Source organism: Taurulus bubalis (assembly GCF_910589615.1).
Source record: "Taurulus bubalis genome assembly, chromosome: 1".
Lineage (NCBI taxonomy): Eukaryota > Metazoa > Chordata > Actinopteri > Perciformes > Cottidae > Taurulus > Taurulus bubalis.
Window position 1 is genome coordinate 1603851 of NC_136589.1, and position 25338 is coordinate 1629188.

Sequence of the window (25338 nt, forward strand, 5' to 3'; positions counted from 1 at the left end):
AAATATAGAGAGAGACGCTCAGACATGAGAGAGAGAGAGAGAGAGAGAGAGACGCTCAGACATGAGAGAGAGAGAGAGAGAGAGAGAGTGGTAGAGATGTGGTAGTGAGACGAGCAGACGAGCCGGAGACAGACAGAATCGGACCGTTTAACATACGAGTAGCTGGGAATCAGACCCCCGATCCATCTTCCAAAGAGCAGGGATGGAGCCCTCATCCATCATCGAGGGGACGCGACTAAAGAAAAGAGAGAGAGAGATCACACCTTCCCGTCTTCTTATCCCTCTCTCCTCCCGGAGGACCGGAGCAGAAAGTTCCTGACTCTGTGAAAGGCAGACGGAGGGAGCGCTTGATGAGGGAGCGCTTGATGAGGGAGCGCTTGATGGAGTGACTCCCTGTTTACTGCCGTGGACTCATCCGTCATCCGCATGGCTTGCTCAACAACTCTTGAAATGGAAGTGCTCAGCAATTAAGATTGAATGGCAGAACGGAGAAGGTTCTGGATTCAAACGATATGCGACGCAGTAAAGAGTGTTGATGAGGCCGGGGGGCGGGGGTTCTGCTCTCTAGAGCACAACCAGCTCTGCAGACAGCAGCCACATGAAGAGAGGTGACCTCTGCTGAGTCAGTGGAGGAGAGACCTGTGATCGAGGCCTCGAGTCAGTCGAGTCCTTCATTCAGTGTCCGCTTCATTTCTTCACCAGAACATGTTCCTCAGCGCTCGTGTTCAGAACATGTTCCTTAACGCTCGTGTTCAGAACATGTTCCTTAACGCTCGTGTTCAGAACATGTTCCTTAACGCTCGTGTTCAGAACATGTTCTTTAACGCTCGTGTTCAGAATGTGTTCCTTAACGCTCGTGTTCAGGTGATGTTCCTTAACGCTCGTGTTCAGAACATGTTCCTTAACGCTCGTGTTCAGGTGATGTTCCTTAACGCTCGTGTTCAGAACATGTTCCTTAACGCTCGTGTTCAGAACATGTTCCTTAACGCTCATGTTCAGAACATGTTCCTTAACGCTCGTGTTCAGGTGATGTTCCTTAACGCTCGTGTTCAGAACATGTTCTTTAACGCTCGTGTTCAGAACATGTTCCTTAACGCTCGTGTTCAGAATGTGTTCCTTAACGCTCGTGTTCAGGTGATGTTCCTTAACGCTCGTGTTCAGGTGATGTTCCTTAACGCTCATGTTCAGAACATGTTCCTTAACGCTCATGTTCAGAACATGTTCCTTAACGCTCATGTTCAGAACATGTTCCTTAACGCTCGTGTTCAGGTGATGTTCCTTAACGCTCGTGTTCAGAACATGTTCCTTAACGCTCATGTTCAGAACATGTTCCTTAACGCCCGTGTTCAGGTGATGTTCCTTAACGCTCATGTTCAGAACATGTTCCTTAACGCTCATGTTCAGAACATGTTCCTTAACGCTCATGTTCAGAACATGTTCCTTAACGCCCGTGTTCAGAACATGTTCCTTAACGCTCGTGTTCAGAACATGTTCCTTAACGCTCATGTTCAGAACATGTTCCTTAACGCTCGTGTTCAGAACATGTTCCTTAACGCTCGTGTTCAGAACGTGTTCCTCAGCACTCGTGTTCAGAACGTGTTCCTCAGAGGGCAGTTTTGAGAACAACACTTTCCCAAAAATTACGAGGTTAATACCATTGTGCTAAAAAAAAATATTAATTCAAAAGTTATGTTTGTGAATCAAAACAAGATTCAGCTCAACAGCAAAACAGAACTCAATTTGCTCGTTGATTCATTTTTTAACACAACTATGTGTTAATGCTGTGGGGAATGTTTTCCACTGAATCTATTCTGTGTATATCAGTGGCGGGCCGTGCCTTTTCTTCCTGGGCCTTCTGTGCCATCTGATATCATTTGCATAAATTCGTGCATGACGGGATGCTGCGTCATTAACGGACAATGCATGTAGTCCACATCAACAAGATCCATCACATTTAGTTATAACAAAACAATCCAACAAAACTGTGGCATTAAAACACTCAAGAGAACGAGCCACGATCAGAAGGAACGATATTAACTACCGTACAATTTGCCACCGCGCTCACCCGAGGAGACGCCATGGCGGACGGAGAGGGAACCCATTCACAAAGACTCGTCAACAAATGGGTCGTGAGCCCTCAGCAGGAAGCTGCTGAAGAGGCTCTGCACGAAGACTTGAGACAGAACCCATGACTTAACATCCCGTCAGTCACTCAGACACTAACAAGTGATGGGCTCTCAATTCTGATTCACTGCCTACACATTAATGCATTAATGCATGTTTTGAATCTTTTAGAGGAAACCTGAGAGCCAGAAAGGGATTTGACCCAGTCAGCAGGAGAGAAGAAGCAGAAGCGCTTTATGGAGACATTAAAGTAAAAACTCACAAAAAGGTCCAGGAACGCTGTCAGAGCATCAGATAGATGAGTCACACGCACACACACGCACACACACACACACACACACACACACACACACACACACACACACACACACACACACACACACACGTGGCATCAAACGGCCGGTGTCAGCAGAGCCGAGCTGGACCGTGTCCAGGTGCTCTCATGTCAGAATGTTCTGCTGCATCACAGAGTCTTATTAAACATTATGGATAGACTGAGGTCTATAGAGGACCAGGACTACACTGAGGTCTATAGAGGACCAGGACTACACTGAGGTCTACAGAGGACCAGGACTACACTGAGGTCTATAGAGGACCAGGACTACACTGAGGTCTATAGAGGACCAGGACTACACTGAGGTCTATAGAGGACCAGGACTACACTGAGGTCTAGAGAGGACCAGGACTACACTGAGGTCTATAGAGGACCAAGACTAGACTGAGGTCTATAGTGGACCAGGACTACATGAGGTCTATAGAGGACCAGGACTACACTGAGGTCTATAGAGGACCAGGACTAGACTGAGACTATAGAGGACCAGGACTAGACTGAGGTCTATAGAGGACCAGGACTACACTGAGGTCTAGAGAGGACCAGGACTACACTGAGGTCTATAGAGGACCAGGACTACACTGAGGTCTATAGAGGACCAGGACTACACTGGTTCAGGACCAGTTAGAAGTGATATCAAGAAGACAAGAGGACTACCAGTCTGTGGTCTGGAGCTGGTTTTCATGGTGAATCCAGACCCTCCTGAAGACCACAATGAGATCATCAACGTTCGGACCAGCCGACTCGCTCTCTTTGCTCGTTCCAGAAGGTTTTGATGTCTCTCGCTCATTGAACCTGTAACGTGTAACGTTGTAGAACATTTGGTTTTATTCCAACAACGGCACAACCACGGACACCGAACACGTCTGTATTGTTCTGAGAACCAGCGGGGTTCTGTGTGAACAGAACACTCAGATATAATATCTGATATAATATCTGATATCTTGTATCGCCTGCAGAGCCGAGTGAAAGAGAAAGAGTCAACGCTTCGATCTCTCTCCGATCTCGCCTGGCGACATCACCTGTGAGGTCATGAGATCCTTTGCAGCGTCCGATGGAACGGATCCAGAGCTCACGACTCACCAGAACAAAGAAACGCAGACGTGTCGTGTGCTCCAAGCCTAGCGGCTCAGAAACATGAGAACCATGACGCCATCGCACGCATTCACCATCAGGACCGCCTGCAGGTAGCTTCAGACAACACTGATCAGGAGAGAGAGAGAGAGAGAGAGAGAGAGAGAGAGGGGGGGGGGAGAGAGGATGTTGAACACATGTCCAGCTGGGTGGTTGTGGGTATCTAGAGGGTCACAATACAGGGTGGTTGTGGGTATCTAGAGGGTCACTAGACCGGGTGGTTGTGGGTATCTAGAGGGTAACTAGACCGGGTGGGTGTGGGTATCTAGAGGGTAAGTAGACCGGGTGGGTGTGGGTATCTAGAGGGTAAGTAGACTGGGTGGTTGTGGGTATCTAGAGGGTATGTAGACAGGGTGGTTGTGGGAATCTAGAAGGTAACTAGACCGGGTGGTTGTGGGTATCTAGAGGGTCACTAGACCGGGTGGTTGTGGGTATCTAGAGGGTAACTAGACCGGGTGGTTGTGGGTATCTAGAGGGTCACTAGACCGGGTGGTTGTGGGTATCTAGAGAGTAACTAGACCTGGTGGTTGTGGGTATCTAGAGAGTAACTAGACCTGGTGGTTGTGGGTATCTAGAGGGTAACTAGACCGGGTGGTTGTGGGTATCTATAGGGTCACTAGATCGGGTGATTGTCGGTATCTAGAGGGTAATTAGACCGGGTGGTTGTGGGTATCTAGAGAGTAACTAGACTGGGTGGTTGCAGGTATCTAGAGGGTTAGTAGACCGGGTGGTTGTGGGTATCTAGAGGGTAACTAGACCTGGTGGTTGTGGGTATCTAGTGAGCAACTAGACCGGGTGGTTGTGGGTATCTAGAGGGTAAGTAGACCGGGTGGTTGTGGGTATCTAGAGGGTCACTAGACAGGGTGGTTGTAGGTATCTAGAGGGTAAGTAGACTGGGTGGTTGTGGGTATCTAGATGGTAACTAGACCGGGTGGTTGTGGGTATCTAGAGGGTAACTAGACTGGGTGGTTGTAGGTATCTAGAGGGTAAGTAGACCGGGTGGTTGTGGGTATCTAGATGGTAACTAGACCGGGTGGTTGTGGGTATCTAGAGGGTAACTAGACCGGGTGGTTGTGGGTATCTAGAGGGTAACTAGACCGGGTGGTTGTGGGTATCTAGAGGGTAAGTAGATCGGGTGGTTGTGGGTATCTAGAGGGTAACTAGACAGGGTGGTTGTGGGTATCTAGAGGGTAGCTAGACAGGGTGGTTGTGGGTATCTAGAGGGTCACTAGACAGGGTGGTTGTGGGTATCTAGAGGGTAAGTAGACCGGGTGGTTGTGGGTATCTAGAGGGTAACTAGACAGGGTGGTTGTGGGTATCTAGAGGGTAAGTAGACCGGGTGGTTGTGGGTATCTAGAGGGTCACTAGACAGGGTGGTTGTGGGTATCTAGAGGGTAACTAGACAGGGTGGTTGTGGGTATCTAGAGGGTCACTAGACAGGGTGGTTGTGGGTATCTAGAGGGTAACTAGACCGGGTGGTTGTGGGGTCACTAGATCTGTATTTCTTCCCCGTTGTGTTCTCGTCGCTCCCCGAGGGCAGAAATGAGAAGAGAAACCAAGAGTGCTGCAGATAATGAGAGCAGCGTGTGTCTACAACACACTCGCACACACACACACACACACACAGACACACACACACACACACACACACACAGACACACACACACCCGTTGACCCCCGTGATAATTGCTAATGCTGCTGCAACGACGTGACGCAATTATTCGTCTACCTTCATCACATAAAAACGTGTGTGTGTGTGTGTGTGTGTGTGTGTGTGTGTGTGTGTGTGTGTAATTAAAGCTGCTGTTGGACTGCATTAGCCTTCTAGCCTCCTTCAGCTCCTTGTTTCAGACCAGCAGATGAGGACGATGTCTCTGATGTGTCTCTGGTGGTAAACAGCAGCTGCTGCTCACACGTCGCCATAACGTTTTACAAGGTGAGGATACATACATATATATAGGAAGAATATATTTCTTCCCTCAAGTGGTAAAAACAAAAAGCAGCTCTCCATAAAACCTGAGGGCTCATATAACGTTGTGTGGAGGTCGGCTCCTCGTTTTAATATTCTTTAACAATTCCAGTGATTTGTCCTTCAGGTTTAAAGCACATCTTCAGTGTGATGGAGGCCACGCCTCCGATCAGCTGATGTATGGAGGCCACGCCCCCGATCCACTGAGTGATGGAGGCCACGCCCCTGAACGCCGTTGATGTATTTGTCGCATGAGGTCGAGGCCCGACTCAAGCTGCTCGTAGTGGTGATGAATGCTGGCAGAGGAAATCTGCTGTGTCTGTGTGTGTGTGTGTGTTGTGTGTGTGTGTGTGTGTGTGTGTGTGTGTGTGTGTGTGTGTGTGTGTGTGTGAGAACTGGTCATGTTTACTGAGGAAATAAATCCCTCAGTGAGTCTCAACTTGGTGTAAACTTTTGGTTTCTATGAAAGTTACAACGGTACACATTGCTACATACATTTCTACTTCAATTCTATTTCTATGGCTCACACACACACACACACACACACACACACACACACACACACACACACACACACACACACACACTGTAGCAGCCCAACAGAGGCTCCTTTCAGCCGCCGTGGAGTAAGACGGGAAAAGTGCGGTGAAGTGTGAAACCAGAGAGCAGGATCCTCAGAAGCTCTAATGCACCTTCAGACCGCGGCGAGGGCAAAGAAAACATGAAAGAGGAACAGGTACCGTGGCAACGCTTTGAGGCCCCTTCTTTGTGTAGTGTGTGTGTGTGTGTGTGTGTGTGTGTGTGTGTGTGTGTGTGTGTGTAGAAGCAGCAGGTGATGTTTATGAGGAACATACTGGAGGCTTTCCATCCCATAATATCCATTAATCAGCCGGATTGGGAGGATTGATTTTCAGACACACTCACAGGTGAATCTCATTTCCTTCTCGGCTTAGTCCAACGTTTCAATTTACTCCGGCTTTCATCCGCTCAAGTCGGGAAGAGAAAAAAAAGTAATAACATTTTTTTGCGGTACAATAAATAATTCACACAATTGTGATTAAACTTTGTCTGCTTGTTGTTGAGTGAGACGCAGCGCCGGTGCTCGGGGGGTCGATGCCGGTGACGGACGGCCCGAGAGTCCACCGTTTCCCTTCCTGCCAGGACATTAATCACTGTCACTCTCCCTCCCTCTCTCACTCCGCCTGAAGAGGCCCCTCCTGCCCCGCCGAGGGCCACTCGTCACCACGATAACCGAGCCCAGCGCTGGAGGTCTGGAGGGTCTCGTTCTGGAGGGTCTGGAGGGCCTCGGTCTGGAGGGTCTCGTTCTGGAGGGTCTGCAGGGTCTCGGTCTGGAGGGTCTCGTTCTGGAGGGTCTGGAGGGTCTCGTTCTGGAGGGTCTGGAGGGTCTCGGTCTGGAGGGTCTCGTTCTGGAGGGTCTGGAAGGTCTCGGTCTGGAGGGTCTCGTTCTGGAGGGTCTGGAGGGTCTCGTTCTGGAGGGTCTGGAGGGTCTCGTTCTGGAGGGTCTCGGTCTGGAGGGTCTCGTTCTGGAGGGTCTCGGTCTGGAGGGTCTCGTTCTGGAGGGTCTGGAGGGTCTCGTTCTGGAGGGTCTCGGTTTGGAGGGTCTCGTTCTGGAGGTTCTCGTTCTGGAGGGTCTGGAGGGTCTCGTTCTGGAGGGTCTCGGTCTGGAGGGTCTCGTTCTGGAGGGTATGGAGGGTCTCGTTCTGGAGGGTCTCGTTCTGGAGGGTCTTGGTCTGGAGGGTCTCGTTCTGGAGGGTCTTGTTCTGGAGGGTCTTGTTCTGGAGGGTCTCGTTCTGGAGGTTCTCGTTCTGGAGGGTCTGGAGGGTCTGGAAGGTCTGGAGGGTCTCGGTCTGGAGGGTCTCGTTCTGGAGGGTCTCGGTCTGGAGGGTCTCGTTCTGGAGGGTCTGGAGGGTCTTGTTCTGGAGGGTCTTGTTCTGGAGGGTCTCGGTCTGGAGGTTCTCGTTCTGGAGGGTCTGGAGGGTCTGGAGGGTCTCGGTCTGGAGGGTCTCGTTCTGGAGGGTCTCGGTCTGGAGGGTCTCGTTCTGGAGGGTCTCGGTCTGGAGGGTCTCCACGTTAACTCTGGAGCGAGCTCTTTAACCAAGTCTGCTCCTTTCTCCACCAGGGGTCCTCTCTCCTTCTCTCTGAACCTTGTCCTCTCACTACTGGAGTCCCTCAGGGCTCCATCCTGGGTCCTCTCTCCTTCTCTCTGAACCTTGTTCCCTCACAACTGGAGTCCCTCAGGGCTCCGTCCTGGGTCCTCTCTCCTTCTCTCTGAACCTTGTTCCCTCACTACTGGAGTCCCTCAGGGCTCCGTCCTGGGTCCTCTCCTCTTCTCTCTGGACACCAACTCTCTTGTCTCTGTCCTTATCCTTCTAGATCAGGGGTGTCAAACTCATTTTAGTGAAAGGGCCACATGCTGCCCATGTTGATCTCAAGTGGGCCGGACCAGTAAAATCACAGCATAATAACGCATACATAACCACAATATTTCTCTATGTTTAAATCATTGGTGAAGGTTTTTGAATGATAACCCTATTTGAAGGTCTTTCTACAATAAACTAGCTCCGTCACTGAGCTAAACACTCAACTGCTGTCCTGCTCCTCGGTGGTGGAATGAGCTCCTCATGGACATCAAGAAGTCTCTCCATCTTCCACTGTGAACTAAAAACACATCTTTACTGACTACATCTTGAATAAAGAAAGCAGCACTTTAGTAGCACTTAAATGTCTCTTACTGATAGCACTTTGTGGTTTAACTTTATTGAAGAAATTGTACTTTCTTGATTCTTGTTGTTCTGAGGTTGTCCTCATGGTTGAATCACTTATTGCAAGTCTCTTTGGGTAAAAGCCTCAGCTAAATGAAATGTAATGTTAACTAGCGAGCTGATTGAAGCTCCCTCAGCAGCACATCACCAATCAGACACTTCTCTGCAGGAAGAACTCCAGCCGCCTGCTGGCTGCAGACCAGGAGATTTCTGGCAGGATCCGAACAAAAAAGGTCAAAAGACGGAGCGGAATAATTCCTGCTGAGCGTCTGGCAGGCTGAGCTGAGGGCGGCTAGCGGCTCGTTGCTGCGCAGGTCAGACAGGAGACGCTATCACACGCAGACGCTCTGGCATCCGCTCAGAGAGCTGTGCTCTCTGTTAGTGCTGAGCACACACACACACACACACACACACACACACACACACACACACACACACACACACACACACACACACACACACACCAGATCACGGGGAATTTAATCCAGTGGGATTCAAACTAAGAAGATATAAGGGTCATCGCCTTCAACCGGCCTGGGCCGACAACGTCCTCAGAAACTATTCAAAGACACTAAACAACGTAAACGTGCTAAACATGCTAAACGTGCTAAACGTGCTAAATGTGACAAATCAAACACGCTGGCAGGATTTGTCCGCCTCCTGCTTGGCTCTTTTCCTGAAACACCTTCATTCCCTCTGAACCCCGTCAAGTCCTGCATACATGAGTTTGAAGAACAATCAACATAATAACCAGCATGGTGTGTTTCTGCCTCCGTTGGCTCAGTTCTCATCGGTCTCACGAGTGATTTCAGGACGAAGGCCGACTAGAGCTCAGAACCTTTGTAAGAGAAACTGGATGCAGCTTCAGAAACAAATTCAGAACTAAATCACACAACAACAGAAACATGCTGCAAATGAAAATAAATAAATAAAGACGTTTACAGTAAATACAGAAACGATGCAAAAATCCCAAACAGACAAATCCTGTCGGGGAGCCGATGGAGACCCGACCAGAGGACGTTGTTTCAGAAGAGTGTGGAGGCGACTTCTAGAGGAACCCTTTCTTTAATAATACTGTAAACCTGCTGCTACGGATGTAAGGAAGGGAACCGCAGCTGCTTCAGTATTGGCTGTTTCCGCACCACGCTTTCCTTTTGTTGTATTTGTTTGTTTTAATTGACAATGTTTCTGAAGCTACAGCCAGTTCCTCCGTACGGTCATAAACTCTGCTTGTCAGGTCGAGAGGAAATGAATATGTATCTGAGACGAATCCCCTCAGGAGGACGTAGTCCAAACTGCAGCGCTGCGCCTCCGACGGTGACAGCGGCTCTCATCATCTTTAGTGCTGCGGAGTCATTAGACCGTACTGCAGACGCAGCTGACATGCTGCCGTCCAATTACAGCAGCCCTACGGGGGCTTGTGGGTAAGGACAGGGAGAGCAGCTGCCTGCTATCGCTAACTGCTGATTTCCTAGCTATTACTGAATATACAGACACACACACACACACACACACACACACACACTAACACATGCAAAGTGACTAGCAGGCAGACAGCTGACGGTGCATGTGCGCCGGAATACAACCAGTGGATTAGAGAGGATACTGGAAACAAACCAGTTGTCACGGTTCAGCGCCACACGTTTCTCTATTAGTTGTTTTCATCCTGTCTGCCTGTCTGTATTCTAACTGTCCTGTCATTTCAGATCCTGCTTCACGCCCCCTTCATCAGTCACTCCCTCCTCGTCAGCCCTCATTCCATGCACCTGGTCCATCCCTGTCTCACCTGTAGCACATCCCCTCATTAGTCTTCACTACTTAGGTCCCCTCACTTGCACTTGTCCCCTGCCAGATTGTCTTGTGTTTTTGAACCTAGCTCTCCAGCGTTCCTTGTGTGTTACCTGTAGTTACCTGTTGAGTAAAGGAATTATATTCTTTACCTCTGTCTTCCTGAGTCGTGCTTTTGGGTCCTTGGGTTATCGGGCTGTTACATTACAATCTGGCCAATTATGGACCCAGCACAACCTTCTGCAGCAAGCCGGTTCGAGAGGATCGAGAATGCCCTCCAGCAGCACGAGGCGCAGATGGTCAGCTTCGCTGCGGAGACACGGCGGTCTGCAGCAGTCCAGGAGCAGGCTATGACGGCGATGACCGCCCAGATGCTACAACTGACGACGGTCCTGACCCAGCTGGTAGCCGCTGCGCCGTCTCCTGCCTGTCCACCTCCGGCCTCTCCACCTCCGGTCTCACCGGCGCCTGTGCCAACACACGAGCCTTGTGTGGGTACCCCGGAGCGCTACGCTGGAGAACCTGAGGGCTGCAACCCATACATCACGAACTGCTCCATCCTGTTCTCTCTGCAGCCCCACACCTTCGCCTCGGAGGAGGCTAAGGTAGCCTTCACCATCAACCACCTGACTGACAGAGCGCGACTGTGGGGTACCGCTGAATGGGAGAGACGCACGCCGGCCTGCTCTTCGTTCCTGTTGTTTTCTGCAGAGCTTCGTATAGTTTTCGGGGCGGTTTCCAAGGGCCCAGATCCAAGCGGGGGACTAGCGGAGCTGCGTCAGGGAGACCGGACTGTGGTGGATTATGCCTTGGAGTTTCGAACAAGAGCACGCCTTAGCGACTGGAACGAGGCAGCACAGTGCGAGGTGTTCTTGACTGGGCTAGCGGAGTATGTTAAAGATGAACTGATCTCTTTTGATTTGCCTGCCAGTTTGGATGGCTTAATAGAATTGACTTGGAGCGACGCAAGGGGAGGAGACAGATCGCCACGCTTTCACCCGACGTCGAGCTCCTCCGGCAGCCACCAGCCTCACCTTGGCCTCTCCACCAGTGGAGGTTGAACCCATGGAGGTAGGGCGCACCAGTCTCACCCGCGAGGAGCGGGAGCGCCGTCGCCGGGGAGGTCTTTGCCTCTACTGTGGCCAGGCTGGTCACTTCGTATCCCGGTGCCCAGTAAAAGACATGGCTCGCCCGTAACAGGGGAGGTACTGGTGAGCCGAACCACAAGACTCTCTCCCAACCAAAGACCCCTTTTCCACGCTCAGTGGCTGTGTGGTTTCAGGGGTTATATAGGGGCCGAATCCTTTTTCTTCCGGTCACAGTAAACAATAGCGACCAAGTTGGAGCGGCTGCATTTGGAGTTGGAGCTCATCAATATTGAAGAGCAAATGCTTATATTGCAAATGTTGAAGCGCAGGCGACAGAGAAGACGTTTGCGGAGGTGGTCTGTACAACCACTAAACCGGTCGAGGCTGGGAAAAAGCAACTGCCGGAAATTACGTTCTAAGCGGACCAATCACAGCGCTTACGGTCCGCGTTGACGCGACGCGTAGTTAGGATTTTTTGGAGGTGCTCGTCAGGCTACGGCGTAGGGGTCTGCGTCGACGGCGTAGCTACGGCGTAGGTACGCCGTCGACCTGACGGAGAAGCATAGATTAGGCTTAACGCTCTGCATGGCCACCTACTGGGGACAGTGACTCACCAGACCACACCAGTTCGTATGCTCCTGTCGGGTAACCACCTGGAGACCATTCGGTTTCTTATCCTGCGGTCACCCCAGCATCCACTAATCCTGGGACACCCCTGTCTCCGCCGCCATAACCCCCACATCGACTGGGCCACAGGGGCCATCATGGAGTGGAGTGCATCATGCCATCTGATCTGCCTGAAGCAAGCTGCTGCAGTTCCGCAGTCAGCTTGCCCCAGCTCTGCGTCGGACCTGTCAGGAGTGCCTACGGAGTACCATGACTTTCGGGAGGTATTCAGTAAGGTTCGAAGGACCATTCGAGGTCCTGAAGGTCATCAATCCTGCAGCGGTGAGGCTCAAGCTGCCCCGGGCCATGCGGGTCCATCCGTCATTCCACATCTCCAGAGTGAAGCCAGTTCGGGAGTGTCCACTGGTCCCTGCAGTACAGCCGCCACCGCGGTTCATCGAGGGAGGTCATACCTACACAGTTCGTCGCCTACTTCGTTCCCGCCGTCGTAGGAGAGGGTTACAATACCCTGTGTGTTACCTGTAGTTACCTGTTGAGTAAAGGAATGATATGCTTTACCTCTGTCTTCCTGAGTCGTGCTTTTGGGTTATCGGGCTGTTACACCAGTGCTCATAAACTTTACTGGACACACGTCAACAGCCTCCAGACCTGATGCTGCTAATGCTGATGCTGCTAATGCTGCTTCTAATGCTGCTGCTGCTGCTAATGCTACTGTTAATGCTGATGCTGCTGCTAATGCTGCTGCTGCTAATTATGCTGCTAATGCTGCTGCTGCTAATGCTGCTGCTGTTGCTACTAATGCTGCTAATGCTGCTGGTGCTACCAATGCTACTGCTGCTGCTAATGCTGCTGCTGCTACTGCTACTGCTGCTCCTGCTGCTAATGCTGCTGCTGCTACTAATGCTGCTGCTCCTGCTGCTCGACAAGCTGAACCCCGACAGCCTATCATGTAATCCAGACTCAATAGAAGAAGAAGAAAGGTGAGGATTGTTATAAATCTGTATTACTTCCCGTCAGAGTAACATAAGCAGCAGCGGGTCCTAATCCAGGCCTTGTTTGGAGGGCTTACTGCAAACCATCACTGCACAGCCTGCAGACAGGAGTTTAGCTCTCGCCCCGTGACTCCATTTGGAGGAGATAGAACCTTTTTATAGGCGCAGCGGGTGAAGCGAGCCTCATTTCTTCAGGTGCTGCTCAGCGGGGGAAGAGGAGTACCTGAAGCCCAGAGAAGGATTCACAGGTCTGTCTGTGGAATGCTATTAAAGTTATTAATGTTTATGATACGGTAGAAGCCTCAGAAACACCACGTTCAAAGTGCCGCTCAAAGAGACGCGTCCCAACCAGAAAGAGACTCAAAATGATCAAATAATAAGTATAAAAAGGGAAAAACGACCAACGATTGCTACACAAAAGACTCTAAATGGCCACAGAATGACACAGAAGAGATCAAAACCAGCCAATGAAAACACCAAGTGACTGAAAAGACACAAAAGAACAGGAAAAAAGGGCAAAAAGGGCAAAAACCCACAAAATGAAGCGAAAGAATAACGACGACAAAGAGACTCAAAATAATATAGAAACGACCCAACAAAGACCAAAAAGACCACAGAGACAAATGTATGTGTGACTTGCTTCTATGAAGCTGAGGGGACCTTTAACATGTCTGTCTACTTTTATCATTAATGCTCTTTTAGTTTGTTGTAGCGTTCACACAGAAACCGTAAAGGAACAAAAGCCTAAACGCTGTCAGAGAGAGAAGACAACAAGGAACCGAGAGACGTGTGATGACCTCCGTTATTGATCCTCAATACAGTCAACTTTCATTTATAAGTGTTCACTTTTAATTAAAAACATGCAGCCTGTTAACAAAGCTGGAAAAATATAACTTTATTTAATTTATATTTTCAGTAAATTTGTCTGTTTTGAGTTTGTAGAGGAAGGTCTGAAGAATGAAGCCCAACCTTTTATTACTAAAGAGTCCTGAAATCTACTTCCTGTTTACAGCCGGTGGGCGTAGCAGTCATGTGACCTCCTGTGAGATCGTTTCTGTTTTAAAAACCCGTTTAAAGCGGGAACGTAGTGGAGTGGATGGAGCCTGAATTCAAATTCACAAAGGAGTCTCTGACGGGAGCCTGTTCCTCTGATCCCTTTGAGGGGAACTGCTTCAGACCTGCAGCACAAGGGGCCACCTGAGCCGGTGGGTCGGGGAGGCCGCTAAGCACCGGAGCCAACGTTCCCACGTCCCCACAAAGGGCCCAACACCAGACCTCCGGGTCACATCCAGCTTGAATAAGCTCCCTTCCCTAAAGCTTCTGGGGGGGGTTTCAGCCATGCGTCCCAGAGCCTCAATGGGAATAGGGCCCCCTCCCCCAACCCCTCACCACCACCACTACCACCAGCACCACCACCAACCCCACAATGGCCGAATCCACAGTGGGAGCCTCTCTCCTCCTCCTGCGCCCCACCTCATTGTCCAGGAGAGAAAAAGGCGCATGCCTTCACGTCCGCTCGGCACGCACACAAAAGAGGAAAATCTAATTGCTCAGACATGCACGCATGCGCACGGGGAGGTATGAGCGCATGCTTGCACACACACACACACACACACACACACACACACACACACACACACACACAACAATGAAGACGTGTGAGACGCTGAATAGTTTAGAGACACGTCCCTCAGATGACCAGCGGAGGAGAAACATTTTAGATCCTCAGGATGCTGGAAGTTGGACGATGTGCACAAACCATATTTTCAGTATTGATTCATCTGTCACTTCCTTTTTATGAACTTCTTAAACGTTTAGCCTTTGGAATCCATTCGTGCTTCCAGAGACATTTTCATCTGGACATAAAATACTTAAAAGAGGAGAAAGAGGAGCTCCACACTTCCTTTAGTTAAGAGGACACAACAAGTGTTGGACATCGCTGCATCACAACGGCCCTCAGTGATGAACCCAAATATCCATTTCACCATTATTTTCAATGTCCATTAAGCTGCTGTTTCTTTCCCGGATCCCACGATGACGTCCTAAAACGTCTCGTTGTGTCCTCAACGAGAAGACATTCATTCAGACGAGGAAAGAAACCAGAAAATATTTGCATTTAAGACGCTGGAATCAGCATCTTAAATGTGTCTTCAGAACCACATTAAGAAGCATAACGATTATTCCTCTGCTGACAGACAGCTCCATTCAGCCTGTTTGTAAAGGTACGGTGTAAACAAGGCAGGAAGTGGGTCGTCGGGGGGGAGGGGAGGGCAGGTGAGAGTCTAACTGAGAGCGCTGGGCCGCATCGAGCATTAATTATCGAGAGCGGCCGCGTCGGGTTTCACAGACGAGCAGGTTGAGTGTCGAGGCGGAGAGCCGGGTTACAGACATGCCGAGCGAAGGCCACGGCGAGAGCCTCCAGAAACAATGAGATGGGGGGGGCAGACATGACGAATTATTCATCTCCACCCACTGCCTCAGACAAACCCACGGCGCCCTGAACAAAAGACCGGACGGTGAGTCGGAGGATGGATTCTCATCAGGACCGAATCTGTCAAGAAGCCCCAAGATCTGCATGTTTCAGACTACAAAGAGACACAGAACGACTACAAAGAGACACAAAACAACTGCAAAGAGACACAAAACAACTGCATAGAGACACAACAACCACAAAGACACACAACACGACTACAAAGGAGACACAACACAACTACAAAGAGACACAACAACCACAAAGAGACACAAAACGCTACAATGAGACACAACAACCACAAAGAGACACAACAACCACAAAGAGGCACAGAATGACTACAAAGAGACACAAAACAACTGCAGAGAGACACAAAACGACCACAAAGAGACACAAAATGACCACAAAGAGACACAGAACGACCACAAAGAGACACAACACTACTACAAAGAAACACAAAATGACGACAAAGAGACACAAAACGACCACAAAGAGACACAAAACAACTGCAAAGAGACACAAAACAACTGCATAGAGACTCAAAATGACCACAAAGAGACACAAAACAACCACAAAGAGACACAAAACAACCACAAAGAGACACAACAACCACAAAGAGACACAAAACAACCATAAAGAGACACAACAACCACAAAGAGACACAGCACGACTACAAAGAGACACAAGAACCACAAAGAGACACAGAATGACTACAAAGAGACACAAAACAACTGCATAGAGACACAAAATAACTACAAAGAGACACAACAACCACAAAGAGACACAGAACGACTACAAAGAGACGCAAAACAACTGCAAAGAGACACAAAACAACTGCATAGAGACACAAACTGACTACAAAGAGACACAACACTACCACAAAGAGACACAAAACAACTGCAAAGAGACACAACAACCACAAAGAGACACAACAACCTCAAAGAGACACACAATGACCGCAAAGAGACACACAACGACCACAAAGAGACACACAACGATCACAAAGAGACACAAAACAACCACAAATAGACACAAAACAACCACAAAGAGACACAACAACCATAAAGAGACACAGCACGACTACAAAGAGACACAACAACCGCAAAGAGACACAAAACCACGACAACGAGACACAAAACAACCACAAAGAGACACAACAACCACAAAGAGACACAGCACGACTACTTCTCATCAGGACCGAACCGGGTTCTTGACAGATTCGAGCAGCCGAGCGATGATTTCCTTTCCAATGGAACGAGGTGTGCCGAGGCGCCTGACCTCAATCCGCCGTCGGAGAGGCTGAGCCTCACGCCATCATCGCTCACTCGGCACTCGGGGGACGAGCCTTGTGTTCTGGGTGCAGAGAGCACGGGGAACACGGAGGTAAGTCACCCCGCAACGCCAAATGTGATCGTTATATTTACATAACAGACAGCGGCGAGGCTGCAGCCGTCTGAATATAGAGAGCCACTTTAGGGAGGCGGAGCTCGCTCTTTCAAAAACACAGCTTGTTCCTGCTCACACAGATAATGAGACACAATAACTACAGGGAAACAGAGAGAGACACACAACCACTACACAGAGACACACAACGACTACAAAGATACCCGAAGGTCTCTCGACCTGAAGGCCTCTCGGACCCGAAGGTCTCTCGGCGCTCAAAGGCCTCTCGGACCAGAAGGCCTCTCATACCCATAGACCTCTCATACCCGTAGACCTCTCATACCCATAGACCTCTCATACCCGTAGACCTCTCATACCCATAGACCTCTCATACCCGTAGACCTCTCATACCCATAGACCTCTCATACCCGTAGACCTCTCATACCCATAGACCTCTCGGACCAGAAGGCCTCTCATACCCATAGACCTCTCATACCCGTAGACCTCTCATACCCATAGACCTCTCATACCCGTAGACCTCTCATACCCGTAGACCTCTCATACCCGTAGACCTCTCATACCCATAGACCTCTCATACCCGTAGACCTCTCGGACCAGAAGGCCTCTCATACCCGTAGACCTCTCATACCCATAGACCTCTCATACCCGTAGACCTCTCGGACCAGAAGGCCTCTCATACCCGTAGACCTCTCGGACCCGTAGACCTCTCGGGCCTGAAGGCCTCTCAGGTCTCTTTGGACACATGGCCACTCATCCCACACAGAGCGGGTCTCTTCTTCCTGAGGTGCCATCAGACGGAGGGATCCGGTTCTCCAGACATTAAACTTTCATATCCGTTGTTCTCAAATGAAGGCCGTTAAAACATGCATCATTAAAATTTAGATGAGAAGCTGCGGCTCGTCTGCTGCACTTCGGCCATATTAGTTAATGAAAATGAATCTTTTATGTCCGATGCTGGAGATACGGCCGCTAATCAAAAAACACTTTCACACACGGACATGAAGAGAGGGAAGGAGGTTCAAGAGGAGGTGCAGGCCCCCCCACAGGACCTGTCAAGAGCCCTCATAACTTCAAAGATGAAAACCTGCTTTCCATGTGAAAGGCCTGACCCAGGACACTAAAACAGCTCTTCACGTCACAAAAGTGTTAATCATCCTGTAAGACGAGCGTGTGGGCTCAATGACACACTGAACATGAATATATGAATATCAGGCAGAAGATGGAGGAGATATGAATGTTGATAAAAGAAGAAAAAAAGTTGTGTCAACTGCTAGTTTGAGTTGCAGACCAGGAGGAGAAGTTTGTTTAGATATGAAACAGGGCGGAGTTATGACTACAGAAGGAACACTGCAGTAAAGTAATAATAGTATAGTTATTATAGTCAGACAGCGCTCTGCATGTTCTAATAACTACAGAAAAACAGAGAGAGATACACAACGACTACAAAGAGACACTAAACGACCACAAAGAGATACTAAACGACCACAAAGAGACACTAAACGACCACAAAGAGACACTAAACAACTACAAAGAGACACTAAACAACCATAAAGAGACACTAAACGACCACAAAGAGACACTAAACGACTACAAAGAGACACTAAACAACTACAAAGAGATACTAAACGACCACATTGAGATACTAAACGACTACAAAGAGATACTAAACGACCACAAAGAGACACTAAACGACCACAAAGAGACACTAAACAACTACAAAGAGACACTAAACAACCATAAAGAGACACTAAACGACCACAAAGAGACACTAAACGACTACAAAGAGACACTAAACAACTACAAAGAGATACTAAACGACCACATTGAGATACTAAACGACTACAAAGAGATACTAAACGACCACAAAGAGACACAAAACAACCACAAAGAGACACAAAACCACGACAAAGAGACACAGATACACAAAGATATCTAGATGACTGCAAAGAGACACTAAACGACCACAAAGAGACACTAAACGACCACAAAGAGACACTAAACAACTACAAAGAGACACTAAACAACCATAAAGAGACACTAAACGACCACAAAGAGACACTAAACGACTACAAAGAGACACTAAACAACTACAAAGAGATACTAAACGACCACATTGAGATACTAAACGACTACAAAGAGATACTAAACGACCACAAAGAGACACTAAACGACCACAAAGAGACACTAAACAACTACAAAGAGACACTAAACAACCATAAAGAGACACTAAACGACCACAAAGAGACACTAAACGACTACAAAGAGACACTAAACAACTACAAAGAGATACTAAACGACCACATTGAGATACTAAACGACTACAAAGAGATACTAAACGACCACAAAGAGACACAAAACAACCACAAAGAGACACAAAACCACGACAAAGAGACACAGATACACAAAGATATCTAGATGACTGCAAAGAGACACTAAACGACCACAAAGAGACACAAACGAAGGAGCGGATCAAAGGGAAAGTTGCCACAGCCTCAGAACGGCCTCCGAGAGCCGTTTGAGAGTTATTGAAAAATAAAGCGTCCTCGTGGTGCTGAAGACACAAGAGGCTCATGGGACGTTACCGAGGAAAACAAGTGGAGCTCTGAAGAGAGAGAGAAGGGGCGCTTAAGAGCCTCCTGCTGTAAAACTGCTTCCACTGGAAAGTGTTCTGGATTAATTCAGCGGAGTGATGTGATGTTTTAATCCTTGGAGCAGGACGACCTGCAGATAAAAGCCTGTGCTTGACATTGAATCACTTGAAGCACATTAATGTAATAATCAGAATAATAATCCATTAGTTGTCATCAGCAGGCCGGCTGAGTGCTGCTGGCTGTCCGGAGATGTGATGCAGCAAACTCCACCTGCAAGCTGCTCACGGCCCGCGCAGCAGCGCCCTCTGTCGGCCGGCCGCGCCGCTGCGCCGCTGTTATTGTTCCTCACAATAACCAGCTCATAATAAATGTAATATTTCATAACACTGTGTGAGGGCAGGCGTCCTCTGGGGTCCGAACTGAACACATATGTGGGAGGAACCGGAGAACATCCGCGGGAGGAGACTTTCTGAGGGGTTCGTGCTGAACGTTTTGCTGAGGAAAGAACGTATGAAGAAAGTGTGCAAAGACGATGCGCATTCCGCGCGTAAAAGAGGATTTTCTGATTGGAAACCGAGAAGCAATGAGGTCATCATGGGCCGGATGAAAACATAGGAAACCATGAGAGAAGTTGAGAAAAGGACCAGACGGTGAAGTTCACATAACATAACCATAACATAACATAACTATAACCATGGCCATAACATAACCATAACATAACTATAACCATAACCATAACCATAACATAAGTATACAACCATAACCATGGCCCCACTCTGAAATCAGATTTGTGCCAAAACAAAACAACAAGTGCGCCTCAGCCCGGTCCCTGGAGAACCCCTGGAGTCCCTGATGCTGTCCAGGGCTCGCCTCCAGGAGGAGTTGGAGCCCGTGATGTGGACCCGGACCAGCAGCTCGCAGCCCGCTCTGATCCGGATGAAACGTGAGCGGAAAGTCAAGCCGCGGGCATAAAAGAGCCGCCGCTGCCGGAGCAACGCGCTGCCCGCCGGCGGACCCAGCGCCTCGGCCCGCGGAGGGGAAGTGTTGCCCCAACATGCAGAATAACACATTATCACACAATAACCGCCGCAGCTCAGCCTGAGCTCTGGTCGGAGCCCGCAGCAGCGAGGAGCCAGCAGGTTACGAGACAGAGCCCCATTGTGTCCGACGGACTGGGATCAGACCAGCAGCTCCATCATCCACCTATACACACACACACACACACACACACACACACACACACACACACACACACACACACACACACACACACACACACACACACAAAAGTGCTTTTCTGCCAGGCATTCCACAAAGAAAAGAAAGAAAAAGTAATGATCCTGTCTGTTATTTTTACCTTTGAAGATGTTTGTATTCCGCAAGTTGGAGCCAGAAGCCGCGCGGACACGAGCCGGACCAGAGGGGCCGAGCAGGGACGTTGTAGTGCCGCTGAGCGCGTCTCCCTCCCGGCGACCTGCAGCCGACAACTGCGCTCTGTCGCTCTCTCTCGCGCTCTCTTTCTCTCTCTCTCTCTCTCTCTCTCCCGTTACTGGTATTAGTTTCTCTCTCTCTCTCTCTCTCTCTCTCTCTCTCTTTGTCCCTATTTCTCCCTTCCTCCCTCTCTCTCTCTCTCCCTCTCTCTCCTTCCGCGTCGGACGATACCACCGGGTGTAGTGGGGGTGGCGGTGAGCGCGCCGGCTCGCAGAGCGCCTCAGCGGGACGTGAGCTGGACTCCCCCCTGGAGAGATGAGTGTCGCAACACCGGCCAGAGACAATCACAACGTGGACCCTGAGGGAGAGACAGAGAGGCTGCTGGGAAATGTAAAACAAATAAAAAAGGTTGGCCCATGCATGTTGTTGATGGGGCTCCTCACCTGCTGCGGGTTACCTGAGATACGAGCCCGCTGGGCATCCGGGTACTTCCTGCTGTGTTCAATCAACTCACACGGTCAACAACAATAGGTACCCTATTATAATATATTATGTTAAGTTATATTATCTCATATTATGTTATATTACATGATGTTATATTATATTACATTATATTCTGTTCTATTCATACTGGTCTGTTCTATCCTGTTCTATTCTATCCTATTCTGTTCTGATCTATTCTATCAGATTCTATTGTATCAGATTCTGTTCTATAATATTCTATTCTATCACATTCTAATATTCCATTCGATCAGATTCTATAATATCATATTCTTTCTATCATATTCTATTTGATCATATTCTGTCCTATATTCTGTTCTATAATATTCTATTTGATCAGATTTCATTCTATCATATTCTATTCTATCATATTCTATTTGATCATATTCTATTTGATCATATTCTGTCCTATATTCTGTTCTATAATATTATATTTTATGATATTCTAATCTATCATATTCTGTTCTATAATATTATATTATATCATATTCTATTCAATTCTATCATATCAGCCAGATCAGGTGGAGGAAAATAGTATAAACTAAACTAATTTGGGCTGTTTTATTTCTTTTTAGCTTCTACTTCCTTTTCATATTGCGTTATTAAACCTGATGAAATGAACTGGATGCTAAAGTTCATTTGAGTGATCCAGGTTTATTCTATTATTATTCTAATGTAGCCGACATTATTAGCTCCACCACGACATGAAAACAACCACAAGCCAAACTCCATTCATTTATAGTGTACACCATGTCGATGCATTATTATTTATGCCTCTTTAATATTTATGTTTAATTTATTTATTTAAATCAGTTTTATAAAGACCTAGTATGAACTACATCTCTTCTATTGTATTCTTCTCTATATTCAGGCTACCTCTGAACATATATGCTACAATGAAAAACATTGAGGCTAAAAGTATTGTTCTCTTTATTTTCTTAATTCCAAATAACAGGAAAGTTACGAGGCGGCAGGTGAAACGCCCCTCTGGCCGAATATCCCTCAACAACTACATTTCCCATGGAGCCTTGCGCCGCGCACCCGGAGAATCCGTGGGGAAAAAGAAAAAACCCGACTGCGCATGCGTATCCAGACGTGGCAACGGGCATCAATGGCCTCTTGGAACCGCCACGGGAGTCGGATGAGGGAGGCGAGAATGTTGCTGCTGCTGCTGGTGAGTGTGAGCCGAGAGGCTCGTGCGAGTCCGCGGGGTTTCTCTCACGGGCTTCCAGCGCGCGGCGAGCGGAAGTTGGAATACAGGAGCTTTTTTTTTTTAAAAGAACGGTTACCGCGTCTCCCGGTAGCCTGCTGTCCGCGTGCGGGCGGTAAAGTTGACAGCCGTTAACCGAACAAGTAACTACCGGGACGGTGCCGCTAAAAATCACAGTTTTTTAACACATTAACCGGATGTAACGGCTCGGTTTTTCTGGTCAACGGTCGGCTATGTGTGTGTGTGTGTGTGTGTGTGTGTGTGTGTGTGTGTGTGTGTGTGTGTGTGTGTGTGTGTGTGTGTGTGTGTGTGTGTGCACGTGTGTGCACGCGGTGGTCCCCTCCCCTGTGTGCGTGCGTGCGTGCGCGAGCAGGAACTAACACGGACACGGTAAACCTGATGCGCTCACGTGACCTGAACTCACGTTCATGGTTTCTCTAAAGGAGCTGAGTGAGCTCAGGCGGTTTGAACGTGACCTGGACGTCACGTCCAGAAACATGCGCGACATTTCTGTAATGTTGAATACAAGACGGAAGATGTGGATTATGTACTCTACTTGTTCTCATGTCGGGATAGATACACGGTGTGTGGTTGTTGTGCTGTAACAAGATGGTGTGCACCTTCAATTCATGTTTTCTTGAATGGAGTTTGGTTCATGCAGTTTTCCTTTTGTAAATAAAGAGAACATTGGAGTAGAATCTGGAATCTCTTAGTTGTAGGCTGAAACGTGTGTATTACCTATTAATAAAAAAGCTAATGTTTCACTTCCATTCACTGAGCCTCCAACTTTTAGAACCTCTCTTAATAGATGTCTATGGTAAATATTCTTAATATATGCCTATGATACATATTCTCAATAGATGTCTATGGTAAATATTCTTAATGGATGTCTATGATAAATATTCTCAATAGATATCTATGGTAAATATTCTTAATATATGCCTATGATACATATTATCAATACATGTCTATGATAAATATTCTTAATGGATGTCTATGATAAATATTCTCAATGGATGTCTATGATAAATATTCTTAATGGATGTCTATGGTAAATATTCTAAACACAAGACCCGCTTATGGATCTATTCCTGGAGCTTTCGATCGTATTCACCAGCCTTCTTCCAAGAAGAGCATTTCACTTCCTGATGAGGATGTATTTTAAGTTATGCAATGCACTCGTGTCCTTCATTATAACCTAATGCAACGTGTAACCAGGTGTTCCTAATAAACTGGACACCATATCTACTTCCTGTCGCTCAGCAGGTTTAGCAAACAAGGGTGTGTGTGTGAGTGTGTGTGTACAGTTCACTCTGAACTAATTGGGACTGGGCCGTGACTCACTGGGCTGTGACATTACACTGTCACTGTGATTTATTGAGAAGATGTTTTGCAGCTTTTAATTTTGTTTTTAGAAAAAAATTACATAGACAAGATATAATAATCTCATATGATTTTAAATTGTATTATATTTATTTTAAAGCTACGAAGATAACCTTTTTGTTTTGTGTGGATTCTGGCGCCCCCTGTGGTGGAAAGCAGTAGTGTTTCTGAAACGTATATAAATACACACGTTAATCTTCATGAAGACGAGATATTGTTCAGTCTGAGTCGTCCTCTCTAGTTTTTAGAAGAATTGCACAAAAGCAGCACTTTATATGTGGTGTTTATCCTGCTAGAAGTCATTCAGACCTAAAACAGCATAAAATAAACGACTTGTCCACATAAGAAAGTTCTGCTGACGAAGATAAGAAGAAAACAATCAGTTGATGGAGTAGAAGAGGAAGCCGCCTCGCCGTGAGGTGAGGAGAGCCTCCTGCTCCAATACAGCTGGACACGGCTTTTGATCCTCAGGTTATTATTTTCATTGCATTACTCGGATGTTGTATATTATATATAAATATATATTTTATTGTGTTAGGTTAATTGATTAAGAAACACAACTAAAAGTTTGATTGATGATAAGGAATAATAATTAGCTGCAGCCCCAATAATGACTTATCAATGCGGCCACTAATTATGTCCTTATCACTGTGTGTGTGTGTGTGTGTGTTTGTGTGTGTGTGTGTTATTCCGTGGTGTCGATTTATAGGCGTGTGTGTGTGCGTCAAAACTATTCAATCCAAACTTCCTACACACACACACACAGCTATGCATTACTCCCCGTGGCTTGTAAACTAAGCGTTGTCTCCTGTGTTATGAGGCCAGAATAATAATCAATATTATTATCAATGTCAGGAACACAGCGACATTCTGTCTGCAGACCAGAATAAACAGGAGGGGGCGGGGCTTATTGATTTATCCTAAAACAGATTTTACTTGCTGATCGCTGTTTATCTCAAAGTTATGGTTTTGTTGTTGGGAAATGAGCATTTTTTCCCTTTATTTATTAATACACAGACAGGTACACATCTGTTCATGCTCAGCAGGCATTCTAGTGATTTTATTATTTATTTATTATTATTTATCTCAATTATCAAGCAGCCAACCGTCCCAAAATTATCAGAAAAACAGAAAAAGCAGCAAATTCTCAAGTTTTAGAAGTTGGGACGAGTGAATCTTTTGGCGTTTTTATGGTTTGGATTAATATTCCACTCGAAATTTGGTTTAAAGTCATGGAAAAGCATTGGTCAGAATGTGTATGAACCCTGTATATAGCATCGGAAAGTTAATTTATTTCAGTAATTCATTTAATAAAGTGATACTCATGTATTATATAGATTCATTACACACAGACGTGTGATTAAAGTTCAAGCCTTTATTTCTTTTAATTTGGATGACTATGGCTTCTTTCAGCTAATGAAAACCCTAAACTCTGCATTGAGTGTAATTTAATCTTTGAATTTAATTACTGAAATGAATATAATATATATAAATAGCATTTAAAGAAAGAGT

The 25338-nt window shown here is 47.4% G+C and overlaps 1 protein-coding gene across 1 annotated transcript in view; it reads left to right on the forward strand.

Annotated features, from left to right (window-relative positions):
* Nucleotides 1-22344: 22344 nt before the first annotated feature.
* The window catches only part of pdia5 (protein disulfide isomerase family A, member 5), a gene marked incomplete at its 5' end in the record, with an annotated part of 40134 nt that continues 37140 nt past the window's right edge, over nt 22345-25338 (forward strand). Inside the window, one exon of the mRNA XM_079214857.1 lies at nt 22345-22407. Within this exon, the coding sequence (XP_079070983.1) occupies nt 22345-22407 (63 nt within the window). The remainder of the gene's footprint in view (nt 22408-25338) is intronic.